Below are 20,203 nucleotides of genomic sequence, written 5' to 3'. Positions count from 1 at the left end.
AACCCATTATCCCCAGCGGGCTGCATGAGGAACTGAAAAGGGAGTCTGTTTGAATTGAGCCCATAGAATCTGCTGCTCCACCGTTTGCATTCTAATTGATGGTTTAGTAAACATGGAGCAGATGCAGCTTGGTTAAACAGCAGATTTTTGACCGAAAAAAAACAAAAACCCCACACAAAAACAGATGAATATGGAATTATGACACATGGAGAGCTGCTAATCAGACTGCATTCTTGGATTATGCCCAGTACTTTAACATTGGGATGCTCTCTGGTGCATACTTGAATCGTTTTGTCTCCGCTTCCTCTAATCTGATGAGCTCGTTTAAAAACCTGCAGACCTGTTCTGTCCTCACAGTGTGTGCAGAAGGTGAAGAGGGGTTGTGGAGAATATGATGGACCGTAATGGATTTTTTGACAAGACACAGTGCCCCCTAGTTACATCCGGCTAGACTGCAACTTGCTATGAATATGATTTCCAGATGGGTAAAACATTATCAACCTGTTTCTGCTTGAATTACAGAACACAGATTACAGTATGTGTGTGGATGAGAGCACAACAACAGCAAATCTCCCTTTTGATGCAACCAGGAATCCATAGGCCAAATCAGATGAACAGATTGAGTATACTTGTATTGATCCAGCTGTGGTGTATTATTGATAACCAATTTAGCAAATGAATTGTTTGGAGAGATGCTGCCTGGTTTATTAATGAGGTTCATTCAAAAGCACTGTTCCGGTCAGCTGAATTACATTAGAGATGTCACAGAGAGGTCATTACAGGAAGACTTACCGACAGCCGGAGCGTTGATACAGAGCTCTCTAGCCAACAGGAGGAAGGTCTTTCCCAGTATGTAAACATTAACCTACAACAATAAGAAATAAAACTGAAAACTGTGAATTATATATTATATATATATATATATATATCAGACAAAGCTCAGTAAATATTAGTCACAGACATAAAGACTTACTTTAAATTTCACTAAACTGATTTCTCATTAAAAACTCCCTCAGATTATGTTTCTTATTTTGATGTAACTAAGTGGTTATATCTAAGTGTATCTAAGTGTGGCTATATCTCAATGGGCTCAGGGGAGGCGAAAGAGACACGGACTCTTGCTGTAACTTTACCCGCTGTTGAACAATGTTTCTTTAGAAAAACTAGTGATTTATACCTCATATATATGATATATATAAAAGGGTTGTGACCTGAGCACCAGGTCCCTAGTTAGCCTGGCATCCAGGCAGGATAAACTGGGGTCCTGTCAGCTTAGGTGTGGCTACACTTGCTAAAGATTCATGACATATTTGAGCCTCCGCCCCAACCATCCAACGTCTGTTCTATAGCAGATACAGCTCAGTGGACAGCTGGGGAGTAAAAATAACATTACACCAGTGCTTAAGCACAGAAATGTCTGGCCCTAAAATAACTGTAGAGTATATATTGTCATACAGACAGTACTGTGTATTGTTTCACAAACAAAATGTAGCCTCATATCACCTACTTGCTGTTTAACACAGCAATAAAGCATTAAAAGATGTGTTTTATGTTCTTATCGTAAAATCACGGTACCGTAGCCTTGAATGTCTTAGTGGTTTATTAAATAATACATAATTGATCCTATATGCAGTAACGTGTGAGAGTATAATGGCTTTGTATGTGAATTACCCAATCAGATTTAAGAGTTACAACATTCTATAAAAGACATTTACAGTTGAGGTCAAAAGTTTACATACACCTTGCAGAATTTGCAAAATGTTATTTTACCAAAATAATCATACAAAATGCATGTTATTTTTTATTTAATACTGACCTGAAGATATTTCACATAAAAGATGTTTACATATAGTCCACAAGAGAAAATAATAGTTACATTTATAAAAAATTACCCAGTTCAAAAGTTTATATACATTTGATTTGATTGTTTTTTTGTTTAGTGACAGTTGTTCATGAGTCCCTTGTTTGTCCTGAACAGTTAAACTGCTGGCTGTTCTTCAGAAAAATCCTTTAGGTCCCACAAATTCACATGGTTTTTCAGCATTTTTGTGTATTTGAACCCTTTTCAACAATGACTATGATTTTGAGATCTATCTTTTCACACTGAGGGACTCATATGCAACTATTACAGAAGGTTCAAATGCTCAGTGATGCTCCAGAAGGAAAAAATGATGCATTACGAGCCAAATGATCTCAAAATCATAGTCATTGTTGGAAAGGGTTCAAATACACAAAAATGTTGAAAAACCAAAGAATTTGTGGGACCACAAGAATTTTTCTGAAGAAAAGCAGGCAGTTTAACTGTTCAGGACAAACAAGGGACTCACAAACAACTATCACTAAACAAAAAAACACAGCTGTGGATCATTCAGGTAACAACACAGTATTAAGAATCAAGCATATGTAAACTTTTGAACAGGGTCATTTTTATAAATGCAACTATAATTTTCTCTTAGTAGTCAATATGTAAACATCTTTTATGTAAAATATCTTATTCAGGTCAGTATTAAATAAAAAAAACAACAACAAGCATTTTGTATGATCCCTCTTATTTTGTTAAAATAATTAACATTTTGCAGATTCTGTAAGGTGTATATAAACCTTTGACCTCAACTTTACCTACATTTATTTCTGTGCGAATCACAGAAATGTTAAAAAGTTTGGCACTATGCTAATATATGAAATTCCAACTGAAGTTGGAAATATAACAGAATTTCTGACATTATCGCCCAACACTGGCATCTGCCTACCTGTTATGTCATTTGCAATGCCTCATTCAGTATTACATTCATATGGTGATATGGACATTACAAAGGATTATTTCAAGGTTGAACATCATGCAACTTAGCACAGCTGCTTAGATTGCGTCATGTTATTCAGAGTAAGTATTGTGGAAAGAAACTGAAATGAAAGGAAGCATACCTGTAGAAGATCACTGAGATCCAGAAGCATGTCTGTACATCAGTTAAGTGAAAAAGAATACAAAACAGTTAGAATATATCATACAAAAGGGTTGAAAGTGTGATAAAAATCTAAACATCTTTATCCAACTACACAGCTAAAAATAAGAAATCAATCCTGCTCCCAAATTAATCCTGGTCACAGTGATTAATTAAGCATTGGACAGCTCAGTAATTGTCACTGGGGGAGTTTTGACTTTACTGATCATCTCTACATCAACGGGCTTCGGGCAGGATCTCCTTATCTCTGCAAGAGATTCACCCTGACCATCTGTTAGTGCTCACCTGAGTGGCACACACACACACACCTGAGGCACGTGTCTCTATGGTGACTAATGCCCCGTTTAGCAAAAAGATTAGCATCACTACAAGACAAACTAATCCCACTTTATCAGGAGTCTGACGGCCTTAATTATGGCCTGCCGTCAAAGACAGAGAGTATTTATACTTCTATGACTGACATCAGTGATATTGATAACTGTCTTATCTCTTAAATGCTACAAGACCAGATATGAACCATTGACAAAAACTGCAGATATACTGCAGGGGGTCAAAATTCTACAATAATTCTGTCATATCATATTAAGGCATGAGATAAATGCATGGATGTTTGATGAGGCAAAGCAGAACAGTACATGTTTAAAAACAATATTTGGAATGGGTTTGGCAGACTGTAAAGTACTAGACTACTTCTTTTTGTGTCTGCTCTTTAGCGTGAAGCACCGTACCTTAGCACGCAACTGAAAGAGCCCCACCCAAAGAGACGGAACAATTCTCCTTTGGCAACTGTAAACGGCACACCAGGTACCCAGTCAGGCCTGACGCCACACAAAAGCGGAGTGGAGATATAGGTGTGACCCAAGCCAGACACATACTGTATGATGGTTCTTGTCGGCATGAGTAAGTAAAAGACCGTCTGTTTGTGAGACAGAGAGCGAAAGCAGTGATGTAACACTATCCAGACGTGCTGTGTTGTAACACAGGTGTGGCGAGTCTCAAACACATAATCTGAGAACAGAATTATGACAGGTTGGGGGGAAAGACAAAAATGTGGAACAGGGGAATGATATTTCCCTCAACTATGGTTTCAAAGTTTCAGATTTTCACAACAGTATTCACAAGGAATTCAACAAAGGTCAAGTAAGTGTCACTTCAATTGCTTTTGTACACAACCAGGATGAAGAGTGAAAATCTATTGAACAAAATGAGGGAGGAGTGACTCAAATAGCTACTCGCTGGGCTGTTTTCCATGATTTACTCCAGGGAACGTCCTCTGAGATTCTGAAAGGTGCAGTAAACACTCTTCCTCTTCCTCTGTTTCCTCTCTGACAGCATATTGCAGCACTATTGTTTTCACATCCTGACACGTCCTTCCAGACCCTAAACCAGGTTTTCCCTAGGGAAAGTATGGACTGTTGGGAGAGACTATCTTAGACCAGCATGAATTTTTATGCTGGTAGCAGTGGGTGATATGACCAAAATCTTATATCATATACCACTTCCTTCTATTTCAAGTTAACAATATATGTCACAATATAGTTATTTTTGCTTGTCATCCGAGAGGTTCGTGTCTTTCTTTCTTCAGTCGTAAAGAAATTATGTTTCTTGAGGAAAACATTTTAGGTACGTTCTCCATATAGTGGACTATGGTGTCTGCGAGTTTGAACTTTCAAAATGCAGTTTAAATGCAGCTTCAAAGGAAGTTGGAAGTTCAAACTTGCAGGCACCATAGAAGTCCACTATATGGAGAAAATTCCTGATTGTTTTCCTCAAGAAAACAGAACTTACGAAGAAAGAAAGAACTTACGACTGAAGAAAGAATACATGAACATCTTGGATGACAAGGGGGTGAGTAAATGAACTGTACATTTTTGTCCTGGAAGTGAACTTCTCCTTTAAATAAGGTCTTTATGTAATAAGGTCTTTCACCCGTGACAAAAAACAAAAAAAACTAAACTCAAGCTTACTGAACACAAGTAAACAGTCAGGGAATAAGAATAAGAAACTAATTACAAGCAACAAGACATAAAAACTGCAGCTGAACAAAAAGAAAGAAATGCTACATATATTGTAGAAAGTAATCAAATGTATAACAACACTGAATATTCTTCTTATTAAAGTTACAAAAGTGATTCAGTCAAGAGCAGTGAAAGATTTTCTCTTCTGCCATTTGATTAACATAAATGACAAAAGGCAGGAGTATTAAACTGCTGTCACTTTAAGAGCTGCCCAGATCCAATATACTGTTACACGTTTTCTTTCTCATCTGTTTGCTTTTACTTTAAACCTAAATTAATGTGTTTGCAAAGATACTTGCAAAGACAGACATTCTGACACATAAAAGTGTGTGTATTTAACCATTTAAGACCTATAAAGCAGAAAAAATAACTGTTCAGTTCTCCCACGCTCTATAATCACCATCTTCACATGCGCGTACCTCTCTTAACAGTGCTCGGACAGCATGCGCATACAGCAAAACGAGTTCCCTTTCGCTGCTGATTGCGTTTTAATGGCTTAAAATCACCTGTTTTTAAACCGCAATTTTTAAAAACGCATGCAAACTATTTTTCTGACCATGTACAGTCCTAAAAATAAAGGTGATTTGCGATGCCATAGAAGAACCTTTTTTGTCTAAATTGTTCCAGAAAGAACCTTTAACATCTGAAGAACCTTTCTGTTTCACAAAAGGTTCTTTGTGGTATGAAAGCTCCTTTATTTTTAAGAGTGTAGCACAGCAATGCCACGTGAGTGTGTAACCTTGATAGAGACGATAGTCCAGAATCTCTACCGGTGTATCGCCCACTGCTTTGGTTCTGGTCCTACCTCTGAGGAAACTGGCTAACCAAAGATATTTTGCTTGTTCAGCTAGTTGCCTATAAAACCAACCTATATATATATATATATATATATATATATATATATATATATCGAATCCAAGACTACAGGGTTGAGCTATAGGCTTCTTGCTATTAAAGACCTGAGATTTGCTCTTTTTGCTGTAGCCTAATGTGGATAATGTGCCTAACCTAATTTCAATTGTGCACACTTTTCTCAATGGATTACCATTCACAAAGGGTTTAGCTTGGGTTTCACAGCCTAGGGATCATTGCGAGAAGGATACGTGGCGTTCCCTCTGTCCTGCAGACCAGGTAGAGGCAGGCGGCTATGACGTGTGTCATCTTGCGCCCTCGTGTCAAGTGCTTGCTCACCACCATCTTGAAGAAATTAAAGGCCGTGTCCAGGCAGTGCTGGTTCAGCTGCAGCTGGCTGCCGAGGTTGTGTATCTGTCGTTTCCCTAGAGACAGGACACACATATGCATCAGATTGAGCAAACATACACAGATCCACACATGCACGCTTGCGCACCAAGGCATGACTTCACACGCAGGTGTTTGGTTTTCCAGTAGCACTGATGTCATGAGAATGGTGCACAGCCAGACAGGCTTTTAATGGAGCCTGGAAGTGAAAACGGGCAGAAAGACAGCTGTTTTATGTCCCATATGAGTCCCCATTTTTCCTTCTTTCACAGTTGCTCTTACATTCACTCCTTCACAGACGATCTCAAAACAGGCCAAGTTGTAATTCATTGGACACACAGAATAAATCAGTCTGCCCTGAAATCACACATTGGGCTAAGATGTGTTTAACATATTCAAATCCACATTAAAAAAACACAGTCCAGTGGGCTATCTGGCAGATTTCTGTTTTCTTAACACATCATTTAGCAAAAGACCAGACAGTGAAAGTCTCCCACATTGTAAACAATGACAATGATTCAGGCTGCTTCACCATGTCTTACATGCAAAGCTGTTTTGCTGGGCTGAAAGTCTACAGATGTGATGGAGCTGATGAGTTTGACATGTGAAACTCCACATGTAGATGTGTTTATAAGAAACATACGCTTTCATCAATCTGTCCTCTGAATGTGCATATATGTAATAATGAGTTCAGCAGATGCATTGATGCATCAAACTCTTTATTTAACCCAGGGATTCTCAAACTGGAAACCGATGATACCCTACCCAAGGTGGCAAGGGGGTCTTAAAAAACTTTTTTGGGGAAAGAAAGAGAATATTTAATTATTCTGCTTTTATAGATACGAGTTGGACAATTAATACTGACTGTTTTGAAATAACAAATGTGCATATAGTTTTATATAGTTTTCCTTCCATATATATATATATATATATCTATATGTAGAGTGGAGATCAAAATTAAAGAACAACCTATAATTTCCTAAATTTAATAAAAAAAAAAAAATCTGAAGCACAGTATTAAACTTCAATGAGATATTTGAAAAAGAACTAGTAGAGAAGTAGAGAACACTTACAGAAACCTCCAAGTTATTGGTGTTAATCTGGCACTAATTTAGTTAACTGGTGCTAATTTCCTTTTATTATATGACAAACCCTATTTAACTGGTAGCATTCCTCTAATTTTCAGTGAGATTGCAAGATGGTAGACTGCTCTAAGGTGACTGAAACCCTGCGACAGGAGGCTGTCCAGATAAAGGCCAAAGGGATGACACTTTCAGCCATTGCTAGAGAAGTTGGCCATTAAAAATCTGTGATTTCTCAAATATTGCACATTTAAAATGACACTAATTCAGTCTAGTCCCCCAAAAAGGCTGGTTGTCCATGTAAGACAAATGCACGAGAGGACAGGATAATGCAGAGACTCTCAATGGGGAATCGGTTCAGCGCTGCAGCTGGAATTGCTTGCCAGTTTAGTGCTGAATAAGGTAAGGATTTGTCTTGCATGTTTAAGAGAAGTTGGGCTAAAAGTGCACTCTGCAGTGACCAAGCCTCTCATCAGCAGAGAGAATCAACAGGCTAAGATCATCTGTGCTGAGGAACATGTTGTGTGGAGAGAGGAGAACTGTTCCAAAGTTCACTTTAGTGATGGGAGCAAGTTTAATTTATTTGGGTCTGACGGGAAACATTTTGTTCGCGTCAAACTGAGAAAAGACTAAAGCCAGAAGTCAGTGAAAGGTGGAGGAGGAAGTGTCATGGTTTGGGGGATGTTTTCTCCCAATCAGCCTGCAATTTCCATGCAAGACAATGCCCACGTCAAACTGCAAAACAGGTAAAGCAGTTCCTTGAAGCTAAGAACACTGACATATTGAAATGGCCAGGCCAGATTCTTGATCTAAACCTGATTCAAAATCCTTGGCGACAAAACGTTATGGCTAAGAAAACCACTACAGTTACCAAACTATGCAAGAGAGTGGAAGAAGAGTGGACTAAGATCACACAAAAGCAGTGTGAGAAACTAGTGATGTCCTGCAGCCACAGATGTGCTGAAATCATTCAATGCAAGGGCCTCTATACTTCCTACTAATTTCTGACAGCTGTAACCCTCCAAAATTTTTGTTTTATTCTTCTCTCATGCTACAGTGGCTACTGTTCTCTAATTTTGATCACTGTTTTCCACAAAATAAAGGTTTTTGTTGAAATGCCTTGGATACTTTGTCAAACATGTTAGTAGACTGTGGTATACCTACAGCTAATATTCCTTCAAATTTTGAGCAATGAAAACTGACGTATTTATAAATTGTTCTCTAAATCTGATCCCCACTGTATATATATATTTACAGTTTACACAGTCTTTATGCATTAAAATAAATAGCTAGCAAAAGGTGGTCCATTGCATTATATATATGGGAGTCCTTGGCATCAAAAGTCTGAAAACTTTTGCTTTGCTTTTTGCCAGTGATATAGACAGAGCCACAGATGTTAAAGTGGATGTTTGACTTTTGTTCCCCAACTGTGGAGCCCAGAAGCTGTAGTGTCAAGTGTCATGTTGGCAGGCCAAAGCCAAAAATAACTCCAAAAGCTTTTAAGAGCGTAATCCTTCTATTCTGGAAGCACAGTGTGCCAACTCTCTGAAACACGCTCCAGACCTGTCTAATCCCAGAGTGCTTTTCACGCTGCACATGCCATTGGATTATCAGCCAGGTCTGCGGTGACCTCTCTGAATGACAGCAGAATTACATAACTTCCGCAACACTGCAGAGACACGGGACACCTTCACTTAATTTAATAAATGAAATCTTGTGACCACGGGGACACTTTCATAAATCATAAATGTTTACCTGAATCTTTTATATAAACTAAAGCTACCTGCCAGACATAGTCATATGCGCTATTATGTTTCACTCATTTAAAAAGTTTTTGATCTGTTATGAGAAGTTTCTCAGTCTGAAATTGAATCATGTGTTTATACAGTTGGTGACCTTGATTCTCAAAGTATTTTGCTTCCGGTTCTTAAAGCTCTGAAAACACACCAGGACAGACAGCTGTAATTGAGCAATATGATGCCACAAAACTGTCACAGCCACTCTGATTCATAGATATTTACACAATGCCATACCTTATATTTGCTAAATCAATACACATCTGCAACCCAAAGACATTTATCAGGGAGCTCTGTGAAACAGATCACCAGTTAATTATGTTGTGTGTTTTTCAGAAAAGCGCAGATGCAAATGATGTAAATTTAATTAGCACTTGAGATGTAACTGGGTCGGAAATTAATGTAGATGATTCAATGAAACCTAATACTAAAGGGATATGTATCCACAAAATGAGAAAACATCTAATGCATCTAATGGCACCATATTTGATTGAATTTAAATTAAATTCTATCATATGGCTTTCTTCCAGAAGAGCCATATGGGCTATTTTTATCTTACACTTATGATCCTTTATTCATTTTTGGAGCTTGCCAGCACTTATCCTTATTCACTTTCATTATACAGAAGAGAGTTGCCAAGACTTTCTTTAAAAACTCATCTTTTGTGCTTTAAAAAAGAAAAAGTCATGCAGATTTGAAGTGTGATTATATAATAACAGATCTTTCAATTTAGCATGAGTTATCTCTTTAATAAGTTTTATAAACAATCGTTCACTGACTGAACAGTGCACCTACAAACCATTGTTGACTAATATAAAGGTGTGCCTACCGTTCTGGAGCGTCTGAGCTCGGGATTCTTTTCCCAGACTTGTGTGAAACCCACTGCCCAAGACCGGAGCTTTGGAAGTACCTGAAAACAACACAAAAATACAGTTTACTGTGTTAAATATAAAGGCAAAATCAGTCAATTCTAAAAAATATGTATGAATTTGACTTATAGTATATAAACAGGTGTACAAATACCAATGACATTTTAAGGCTTTAAACAAAGCTTTAGCGCACTCCTGTGGCTGTCTGTGTAAAAACAGCATTATCATTTGTATCCTTACTACAGTGACACCTGTCGGGTGCCAGTGTCTCTACACATGTTTCTATAGCATCCAAAAGAGATTGATTGACACACCTGAGACTGATAACCAAGTCAGAGGAGCAGAGGAGAGTGACAAGACGATTCAAATAAACCACAACACTGTTTGGCTTTGCTTCTCAGTAGCATATTGCTCAATTATATAAATTATTTTCTTTAGCTAGTGTTATTGTCATCATGTATGTTAGCTTCTGCTTTGGGTAAGTTTCTGTGAATAATTTACAACACATTTGAATATGCAAAGCTGCAACATATTGAATCACAAAACTGACATGCAGAACTGATACACCCCAGGCTTCTCCTCCTGTGCTATCAACTGTGTGAGGTGAATGGAAGCTATGTTATGGATCCACAAGGTCTGTTTATAAGGACAAACAACAAAATTTCTGCATATAGGAGTACATTCTGTTAAATGCAAAGCTGTAATGAATTTTAATACTTCAGGTGCCATTGAGACCGAATGTCGTGATCGATATTTCTGGGTGTCTGTTGATGTTGGCTTTGCAGGCCGTATCCGATTTGAGGCTGTAGGTATGGTGCTACGGCTTGATTTTAGCAAATGATCACATATTGTATTTTAATACTCATATCAGTGCATGTTTTTAAGTTGAAAATGGAGTGCACATCATTGGTGAGGATCATGCATCCATGTGTGGTTACACGGTGAGTAACTTGAATGGACGGGTGTCTCTGAGGGCTTCCTATTTCTCCTGCCACACAGAAAACCAGGCAAGAAAAAAATCGAAATATAAAACTTCATTGATTCGTTCTAGAACTATCAGATCTATGAGTCTTGATTATGGCTTTTTGATAACATTGTGTTCTGATGTCTTGTAGAATGACAACAACTTCCTTTTCAAGCTGAATGTTGTTTTGACTGACCTTTCGGGGAAAGAGAATAAATACTCTCTCTCAGAGACATGCACACTACCGCTTGACTGGTCTGCAAAAGAGATCGTCTGTGAAGAAAACTACATAGAGGTAGGACTGTGCAAAGCAGGCAGTGTAAATCATGTGTGGTATACAGCTGTGTTGTTATTGTTAATGAAAACTATTAAAAACGGTTTCTGTTTATTTAGGGTGTGTTCACACTTGTCATGTTTGGTTTGATTAAAATAAACTCTGGTGCAATTGATCTGTCAGTGCGATTCATTTGAGTAAAGTGTGAACACTGCCATTCAAACCCATTCAAACAACCAATCAGGTTGTTAACATATCACTATGCCTATGGTTTGGTAGGTTCACTGTCAAAAATGCCAGTGTGAACACTAAGCCAACATGACCAAATGTATCATTTTCCATTTTGATCCGGACCAAATGAACCAAACGAGCTAAACTGCAAGGGTGAACACACCCTTAAAGGGATAGTTAACCCAAAAAAGAAAATTGCCACATTATTTATTTACCCTTTTGTGAAGTACTTTTTATGATGGATTCATGCACTTTATGTTGCTTCAAAATCTTGGCCACTATTCACTGCCATTATAAAGCTTGGAAGACATTTTTTAATATAACTCTGATTGTAGTCGTCTGAAAGAAGAAAGTCATATACACCTAGGTTGGCTTGAGAGTGAACTATCCCATTAAATACAGCTGGAATCAAATATAAATATTAGATGGAAAAACAAAGCAAAATTAGAAAGAAAAAGTTCAAGTTAAAATACAAAAATGACTAAAACTGAAATAAAGCTGAACATAGGCATTAAAAAATAAGCACATAAGAAAATGACTAAAACTTAAACTAAAATGAAAATTAAAACTGAATTCAAAACATGAATAAATACTACAGTTGTATATAAAAAAAAAAATTAAAAAAAAATACTAAAGCTTGTCAACAATATCTGGTTTTCTCTAAACTAGGTGACGGTGGCAAGAGATACACCTTGCACATCTGATAAACGCACCACTACAGAAGCCTGGCTAGCTGCTCTCGCTTTTGTAAGAAATATTGAGGTTTACTTTATTTTCATGTGTGAACTACTTCAGTTTGAAATTCTCATTGTCAGCCTTGTATTTTCACATGTAGGCCCAGAGATCTGCCATCTCCGAGTGGCAGATAATGTTCCTGAATCAGGACCGCTTGGATGCAATGTCTATCTCTGATGCCAGGCGAATGGGATACATGGTGGATTCCACTCCAAACAGGGTGGTCTTTCGCTCTGCCTACAATCAGCCACATTCATCAATCACAGAGGCAGGTGAAACTAAAATTAAAGGGATAGCTCACCTTAAAACAACAAATTCAGTCCTTATTTACACATCTCAAATCATTCCAAACTTGTATGGTTGATGTTCTTCAGTGGAACACAAAAGACATTTGAAAAATGTGATACTGGATCACACAACGCCGGAAGGGTCCATTTTCTAAAAAACTGAGATTTATACCACCGAAAGCTGAATAAATAAGCTTTCCATTGATGTATTGTTTGTTAGGATATGGCAATATTTGGCCGAGATACAACAATTTGAAAATTTGGAATCTGAGGGTGCAAAGATATCAAAATACTGAGAAAACTGCCTTTAAAGTTGTCCAAATGAAGTTATAATCAAAAATTAGATTAGATTACTAATCAAAATTTTAGTTTATATATTTATGGTAGGAAATGTACAAAATATCTTAATGAAACATGATCTTTACTTAATATACTATAATGATTTTTGGCATTAAAGGGAAATCGACCATTTTGACCCATACAATGTATGTTTGGCTACAAATATACCTATGTTACTTACTGGTTTTGTGGTGCAGGGTCACAAATGTCTGTATTTTATACATATACTGCTGTTCAAAAGTTTAAATCTTTAAATGTTCGACTTTTTTGTCAATTATCCCTTTAAATATTAATTGCGCAGGTTCCACCATCATAGTATCTCAGGATTATATAACATGACGGCTGAAACTAGCCTTGTTTCCTCAGATTGATGGCATTGCTGTAGAGGTGATTCAGGCAACAGTGTTTTTCAGGCAGAAATGGGCAGTAGTGATGCTTGACACATCTGCGGCATGTACAATAGGTAACTCACTGGTCATTTTCAATTTCTGATACACCATAGAACTGATTATTGATCTAAATGTACATATAATATCTTAAATAATTAAAAGCTGTCATAGGCTGTACTTCTCTCTTAGTGTTGCATATTTATCAGCCCCTAGCTCATTTAATGGAGTGACTTTGCATTGGAGAACTCCTAAAGTCATGACGCCACTGGTGCAGGACCCCTCTGGGTTTGTAAGCAGGAGTATTGAGCTGGGTGTGGATGGTCAACTCTTGAATGAGGCAACCAGAAAAGCCATGGGTTACATACTGGCAGATGATGGGCAGGTGGTGCATGTATCAGTGCCTTTTGGTGCACCAGGAGGTTACAGAATGGTATGCACAGGACAAACCAGTAACCAATGTTGTGTAATTTTCCAGAAGTAAAAGAAAGAAGACCAATATTTTTGTGCTATTTGTTGCAGAGCATAGTCGAAAACAATACATATAAAGAGAGTTACAAGGCTTTCCTGTGCTATGAACACATCTATTCGCATGTATTTATGGATGATACTCAAATAGAGACCAGACATCGCCAGCTACGAGTTATGGAGACACCACTCATTTCTCGGATTCCTTTCACTGTAGATGGTGAGATTATTACCGTACCATTATACAATAGACTGACATTGATTTATGATTACTAATTGACAACCAATAACGGCTTACTGACAGAACACATCATGTGTTTGATTAATACTACTTTTTATTTTGTATTAATTTATTTGATCCAGATGATTGCAAATTTCAGTCACTATATATTGAGCTTTTTTCCCCCTCTAACAGAAACTTTGCCTCATGAAGAAGTGTTCACCATATATCTTGGAAGTTTTGCTTCAGATGTGGAGCTCATCGCAATCAAGCTGAATGAGAACTATCTGTTAGTAACAGATGCAATTCAACAGAATTACTTCATTACAAAAATTTCCCACATCAATGGGACCCACGGCTTTATCATCAAGGTTCCTTTTGAAGATAAATCTGTTAACAGAGTGGTGAGAGTTTTTACTTTTATTTATCATTCCCACAGTATTATATTTATCTTATTTAAAAAAATTTTTTTTCTAATCAACAGTATTTGGGTGAAGGACTTCTCCAGTACTCTGTGGAAATTAGTTACACACTAAATATCATCGGGCGAAACGACACATTTTTCCACCACGTCTCTGTTGTGGCGCACGTTAAAAATGCTTGTAAGTCTTAAAGAGTTAATGATCTTAAATTACATAACATACAAGTGACCAACAACCTAAGTCTTACTTTTTCCCTCTCATTTAGTCCCTCCAGATGTCACTGCTTTCTGTACAGCACAGAGCATAATATTCAGAATAAATCACCCGAGGCAAGCTGGACTTTGGGAGGTCTGTGTGGGGCATCAAGCTCTCACATTTGACTTATCCAGACTGAAGGGATACATACTGAAGAACGACAATGACAGTATGACTCTGGAGGTCCCACTCTTCACATCGGGCTACAATTATGAGGCAAACAAAAACAACTGTAGTCCCCAAAATTTTGTTTTTCATAATGTCATGGCAGAATCAGATCTCCTTTTGTTCTTAACATTAGAATAATAAACTCGTGCTCTATTGACAGCATCTAAAAATATAGTCTTGTAAAGAAACAAAACTGTAAATATGCACTAAAAATGGAAGTATAAAGGGTAACCTAACATTTTATGTTTCCGTTTTTCCAGGACATCACATTGAGAAACTTTATCGGCACTTTTGAAATTCTTATAAGAGACTCAAAGACTCTGGAGATTCACAAGAGAGCAACAAAGAGCTGTTACTTTCAGACTGAAGAGCTAACAGGCAAGTCACCATAAAATATTGTTTCTAAGCTTTAAAATGTTACCTCTCCACTAATAAACAATAATTTCTATTCTTTTAGTGTGTTCCACAGATGGATTGATGACTGTGGTGGCGACCACTACAAAAACCTGGCCAACAGTGCCACCTAGTAGCACAACCCTTCTAGACAGAAGATGCAGGCCCATGGCAACCGATGAGACAAGGGTCATGTTTTCTTTTGGTGTGGATACATGTGGGACTAGATTAATGGTAAATGCATTGGATAAATGGAATTCTCTTACGATCACTAAAGCAACTGAATTAATTTGATCAAAAATACAGTAAAAAATTGTGAAATGTTATTATAATATCAAAATAACTTGGTTTGAGATCAGTAAGATTTTTGTCTCTTATGCTCATCAAGGCAAAAAACAGTAATCGACTCTTAAAAATAAAGGTGCTTCACGATGCCATAGAAGAACTTTTTTGTCTAAATGATTCCATAAGGAACCTTTAACATCTGAAGAACCTTTCTGTTTCACAAAAGGTTCTTTGTGGTGAAAGAAGGTTCTTCAGATTATAAAAAGGTAAGAAATAGATGGTTCTTTTAAAGGACCTTTGACAGAATGGTTCTTTGTGAAACCAAAAATGTTTTTTCTATGGCATCGCTGTGAAGAACCTTTTAAAGCACCTTTCTTTTTAAGAGTGTATTATGAAATATAATTGCAGTTGTAATATTGGTTTCCTATTTTAATATACTTTAAAATATTTATTTATTTCTGTGATGCTCACTGAATTTTTATCAACCATTACTCCAGTCTTCAGTGTCACATGATCCTTCAGAAATTATTCTAATATGCTGATTTATTGTCAGTGTTAAAACTGTACTTTTTGGAACCAGTGATATTTTTTTCAGGATTCTTTTAAAAAGAACATAATTTATTTAAACTAGAAAATGTTTTTAACAATGTAAGTCTTTAGTATCACTTTTTATCCATTTAACACACCCTTGCTGTATAAAAGTATTAATTTCTTTATAAAAAAGAAAAAGAAAAAATATATTAACCCCAAACTTTTGAATGGCAGTGTATATTGTAACAAAAAATTAATATTTTGAATGAACGCTGTTCTTTTTAACTTTTTATTCAAAGTATCCAGAAAAAAGTATCACATGTCCCAAAAATATTAAGCAGCACAACTGTTTTCAATGTTGATTATAAATCAGCATCATGTGGACCCTGGAAGGATCATGTGACTCTGAAGACTGAAGTAATGATGCTGAAAATTCAGCTTTGCTTCACAGGAATAAATTACATTTTAAAGTATATTAAAATAGAAAACTGTTATTTTAAATTGTAGTAATATTTTACAAAATTTCACTTTTTTCTGTATTTTTGATCAAATAAACGCAGGCTTGATGAGCATTCCTGTGATGGCTAAGAAAGCTTAATTTTTCAGCAGGTTTTATTCCAGTCTGCAGTGTCACATGATTCTTCATAAATCATTCTGATATGCTGATTTTCTGGAAATATTGATGATTTTTATTATCACAGTTAAAATGGGTTTGCACCTTAATGTTTTTGTGTAAACTTTATATATGTATATATATATATATATATATATATATATATATATATATATATATATATATATATATATATATATATATATATATATATATATGTATGTATATATATATATATATATATGTATATATATATATATATATATATATATATATAATTTTTTTTTTTTTTTTTTTTTTTGAATAGAAAATTCAAAGGGACAGCATTTAAAATATAAATCTTTTGCAATTATAAATGTATTCACTGTCACTTTTGATCAGTTTAATGTGTCCTTGCTGAATAAAAAAATGTAAAAAGCTTATCGACCTAAAACTTTAAAACAGTAGTATATATCTATCATATCCTTGTGTAGTTGGGTGACGACTACATTGTGTACGAAAACGAGGTCATTTCTGATGGAGGTGCCATAACTGACCAGGAATCAGCCATTACAAGGGAATCAAAATTTAGGTATTTGTCAAAATATGAAACTAGTAAATATGTGAAAATTAAATTAAATATGATCTGATCAGCTCCTTTTTGTCCTCACTCCCCATTTCAGGCTCACTGTGAGATGTTTCTACCCACTTGACTCTGTTAAAAAGGTTTTTACATCCAGATTGTTTGAAGGACCTGGCTTTGGTACAGTCAAAGTTACAGATACTACAGGTATAAAAGGTTAGTACTAACACTTTATATTACATGACAATCAATCAAAAGAATTTAATTTAATTCAAAATTGCTTTAATTCATTTTTTCTCTCTGTATAACCTATATAAGGACTTCAAGGAAACCTTATCAGCTCTCAGACAGCCTCTGTTTTTGACCCTAAACCATGGCCTAAACTTCCTTATGAGCTACAGTTTCTGCAAAGAGGACTTCCACACTCTGCGTATCCCTCACTAAATCAGGGCAGAACGACATCAGAGGACAATTACCACACCAGCAATATTCCCTATCCACACAGACGTACCCAACTCTTCAAGGAACCTGGTGTGCAGTTTAACCCTGAAGCGATTATTAAACACCACTCTGATCCATCTATGACACATGCAGGGCAGCAAAACTCTTTTGAAGACTACAGAAATTTCCTTGTTGATGTCCCGCAGAAAACTCCTATGATAAGAAGTGGCCAAAATCAGGGCAATTCTGTCATGATTGGTGACGACAGTTCTGCTTTAGCTTTCTACAGGGGATTAAAAAACGCACTGCATGTCGTAAATGAAACCTTGCCTTCTATTTTACAATCTCTCATTGCCATTAGTCATGCAACAAACTACAATCCAAAAAGCAATGAAGAGACTGACCAGCTTTTCCTGAGAGAATACATGGACGATTACACTCCTGACAGTGGTTTTCAACACTTTCCAGATCATTTTAATGAACTGGTTAACAATCCGTCTACAAAAGATTCTTCTCTCTACACCAAAAATATTATTTCTAACACAGCTGAAGCAAGCAAAAAGAAACATTTGGAAAGTTACATACTTCCCACATTTGACATGAAATATAAGAACAAACTTGCCAGTGAAAGCAGTGTTGAGCCATTTAAAGAGTACGAATTGGAAAAAATAGGTCTTTTACATATAGCAGATAAGCACAACAGTTTCATGCACGAAGATGATGACTTTAATCCAAAGAACTTGTCGCATTCGCAACAGCAAAAAGAAGTCAACGATGGGCATATTCTTTCTAATAATAAGCTTTTAACGGTAAAACCATCATATGACAAATTGAGAGGGACCCTGTTCTTCCCTGGTAGCAGAAGCCGTTATGGTTCCAGTGTTCATAAAGGAATAATAAAAGGTAATTTTCTATTGCTAAATTATGTACATTAAAGTGACGTAATGATACAACAGTTATTGTAAGCAATTTGTTTACAGTTTGTCAAATTTTCCAAGTTAATGTATTATAATACTGAAACCACACATTCTTTTCTAGGATGACCGTGGACCATTGTCATGTTGAGGAAGCTGCAATGAGATTTGGTAAATAACATGATAGTCCCAGGTGGAAAAATCAAGCCCTTTCAAACTGAGGGTGTAATGTATTTGTCCAGTCCTGGCATACTACTTTTGCAAATAAAATGCATTGTAATCACTAACTGTCAAGATAAGTTGCAGTTTTTTTTTTTTGTTAACAAAAAACAACAACAACAACAACAACAACAACAAAAACTGTACGCTACCAGTCAAAAGTTTTTGAACAGTAAGATTTTTAATGTTTTTTTAAAGAGGTCTATTCTGCTCACCAAGTTTGCATTTATTTGATCTGAAGTACAGCAAAAACAGTAAATATTTTTACTTTTTTTTAAATGTGATCTATTTAAATATATTTTAAAATGTAATTTATTCCTGTGATTTCAAAGCTGAATTTTTAGCATCATTACTTCAGTCACATGATCCTTCAGAAATCATTCTAATATTCTGATTTGCTGCTCAAAAAAACATTTTTATGTTGAAAACCGCTGAGCAGATTTTTTTCAGGTTTCTTTGATGAATAGTAAGTTCAGAAGAACAGCATTTATCTGAAATAGAAATCTTTTGTAATATTATTAATGTCTTTATTATCACTTTTGATCAATTTAAACTATTTAGTTTCTAATTATAGACTTTTATTTACTTTAAAATTATACTGACTCCAGCTTTTGTTACAAAAGCTTTTTATTTCGGATAAACGCTAGTCTTTGGATCTTAATATTCATCAAAGAATCCTGAAAAAAATGCACACAACTGTTTTAAATATCAATAATAATAAAAATGTTTCTTAACAGCAAATCAGCATATTAGAATGATTTCTAAAGGTTCATGTGACAATGAAGACTGGAGTATTGATGCTGAAAATGTAGCTTTGATCACAGGAATAAATTACATTTTAAAAATATTAAAATAGAAAACAGTTATTTTAAATATAATTTTTTTTTTTTTTTTAATTTCAAAATTGTACTGTTTTGCTGTACTTTCAATCAAATAAATGCAGGCTTGGTGAGCAGAAGACACTTCTCTAAGTTCAAAAACTTTTGACTGGTAGTGTATGTTAAGATCTGATTAAGTCCAAATGCATGCTAAACCAAATTGCATGTCACACTTATATATAGAAACATTAATACATTTTTAATCAAATAATTTACTACCCTGGAACTAACTAACCTGGTACCAACCTGGAAACCATTACATGAAAAAAAAAAAAATTCTCCAGTTGCTCTTTTTGTGGTTATTCTGATTCAACTGTTGTTCTTTTGGATTTGTACATTTAATAAAAAAGACTATTTCCTAAATTATTAGGACTAACATTTATAATGAGTGTGCATAAAAATACAGTTGTTCATAGTTTGTTCTTGTTAATTTACAGTGCATTAACTAATGTTAAACACAACTTGTAATTTTAATTAAGCATTAGTAAATGCTGAAATTAACAGCTAAGATTAATAAATGCTGTAGAAGTACTGTAGAATATGTTCATTCTTAGTTCATGTTAACTAATGTAGTTAACTCATGTCACAATAAACCTTATTGTGAAGTGTTACTGTTAAATTGACTAAAAACAAACAAAAAAAATTACACTTGAT

General features: G+C 35.7%; 2 protein-coding genes across 3 annotated transcripts in view; one reads left to right on the top strand and one right to left on the bottom strand.

The window, feature by feature from the left end:
* The window catches only part of brf1b (BRF1 RNA polymerase III transcription initiation factor subunit b), a 77,032-nt gene that overhangs the window by 55,615 nt on the left and 1,214 nt on the right, over positions 1–20,203 (bottom strand). The window contains exons 3-6 of the mRNA XM_051138049.1: positions 9,925–10,005; positions 6,082–6,255; positions 2,923–2,954; positions 793–865 (exon numbers count right to left, since the gene is read on the bottom strand). Of these exons, the coding sequence (XP_050994006.1) occupies positions 793–865; positions 2,923–2,954; positions 6,082–6,255; positions 9,925–10,005 (360 nt within the window). The remainder of the gene's footprint in view (positions 1–792; positions 866–2,922; positions 2,955–6,081; positions 6,256–9,924; positions 10,006–20,203) is intronic.
* LOC127182646 (uncharacterized) lies at positions 10,173–18,726 on the top strand. Of its 2 annotated transcripts, none has more exons than XM_051138045.1 (19): positions 10,173–10,442; positions 10,537–10,598; positions 10,687–10,773; positions 10,850–10,971; positions 11,080–11,223; positions 12,103–12,180; positions 12,269–12,436; positions 13,161–13,257; positions 13,390–13,613; positions 13,703–13,868; positions 14,064–14,272; positions 14,353–14,470; positions 14,556–14,761; positions 14,974–15,091; positions 15,171–15,340; positions 17,009–17,106; positions 17,198–17,304; positions 17,416–18,441; positions 18,577–18,726. In XM_051138045.1, exons 1-19 carry the CDS (start codon positions 10,420–10,422, stop codon positions 18,579–18,581), a joined length of 3,228 nt encoding a protein of 1,075 aa, XP_050994002.1. In that variant the 5' UTR covers positions 10,173–10,419; the 3' UTR covers positions 18,582–18,726. The 2 variants fall into 2 exon arrangements, with proteins under 2 accessions (XP_050994002.1, XP_050994001.1); XM_051138044.1 differs by having other exon boundaries at positions 10,174–10,442; positions 17,198–17,313.

Source organism: Labeo rohita, chromosome 20 (genome assembly GCF_022985175.1).
Source record: "Labeo rohita strain BAU-BD-2019 chromosome 20, IGBB_LRoh.1.0, whole genome shotgun sequence".
Lineage (NCBI taxonomy): Eukaryota > Metazoa > Chordata > Actinopteri > Cypriniformes > Cyprinidae > Labeo > Labeo rohita.
Note: the sequence above shows the minus strand (reverse complement) of the source record. Positions and strands in the feature narration are given on the sequence as shown.

Bases quoted from the DNA above. Each gene is read 5' to 3' on its own strand.
- LOC127182646 (XM_051138044.1), top strand. From the start codon at position 10,420: ATGTATGTTAGCTTCTGCTTTGG. The intron at 12,437-13,160 runs GCAGGTGAAACT...TTGTTTCCTCAG, and splicing joins CACATTCATCAATCACAGAG to ATTGATGGCATTGCTGTAGA. The intron at 13,614-13,702 runs GTATGCACAGGA...TATTTGTTGCAG, and splicing joins CACCAGGAGGTTACAGAATG to AGCATAGTCGAAAACAATAC.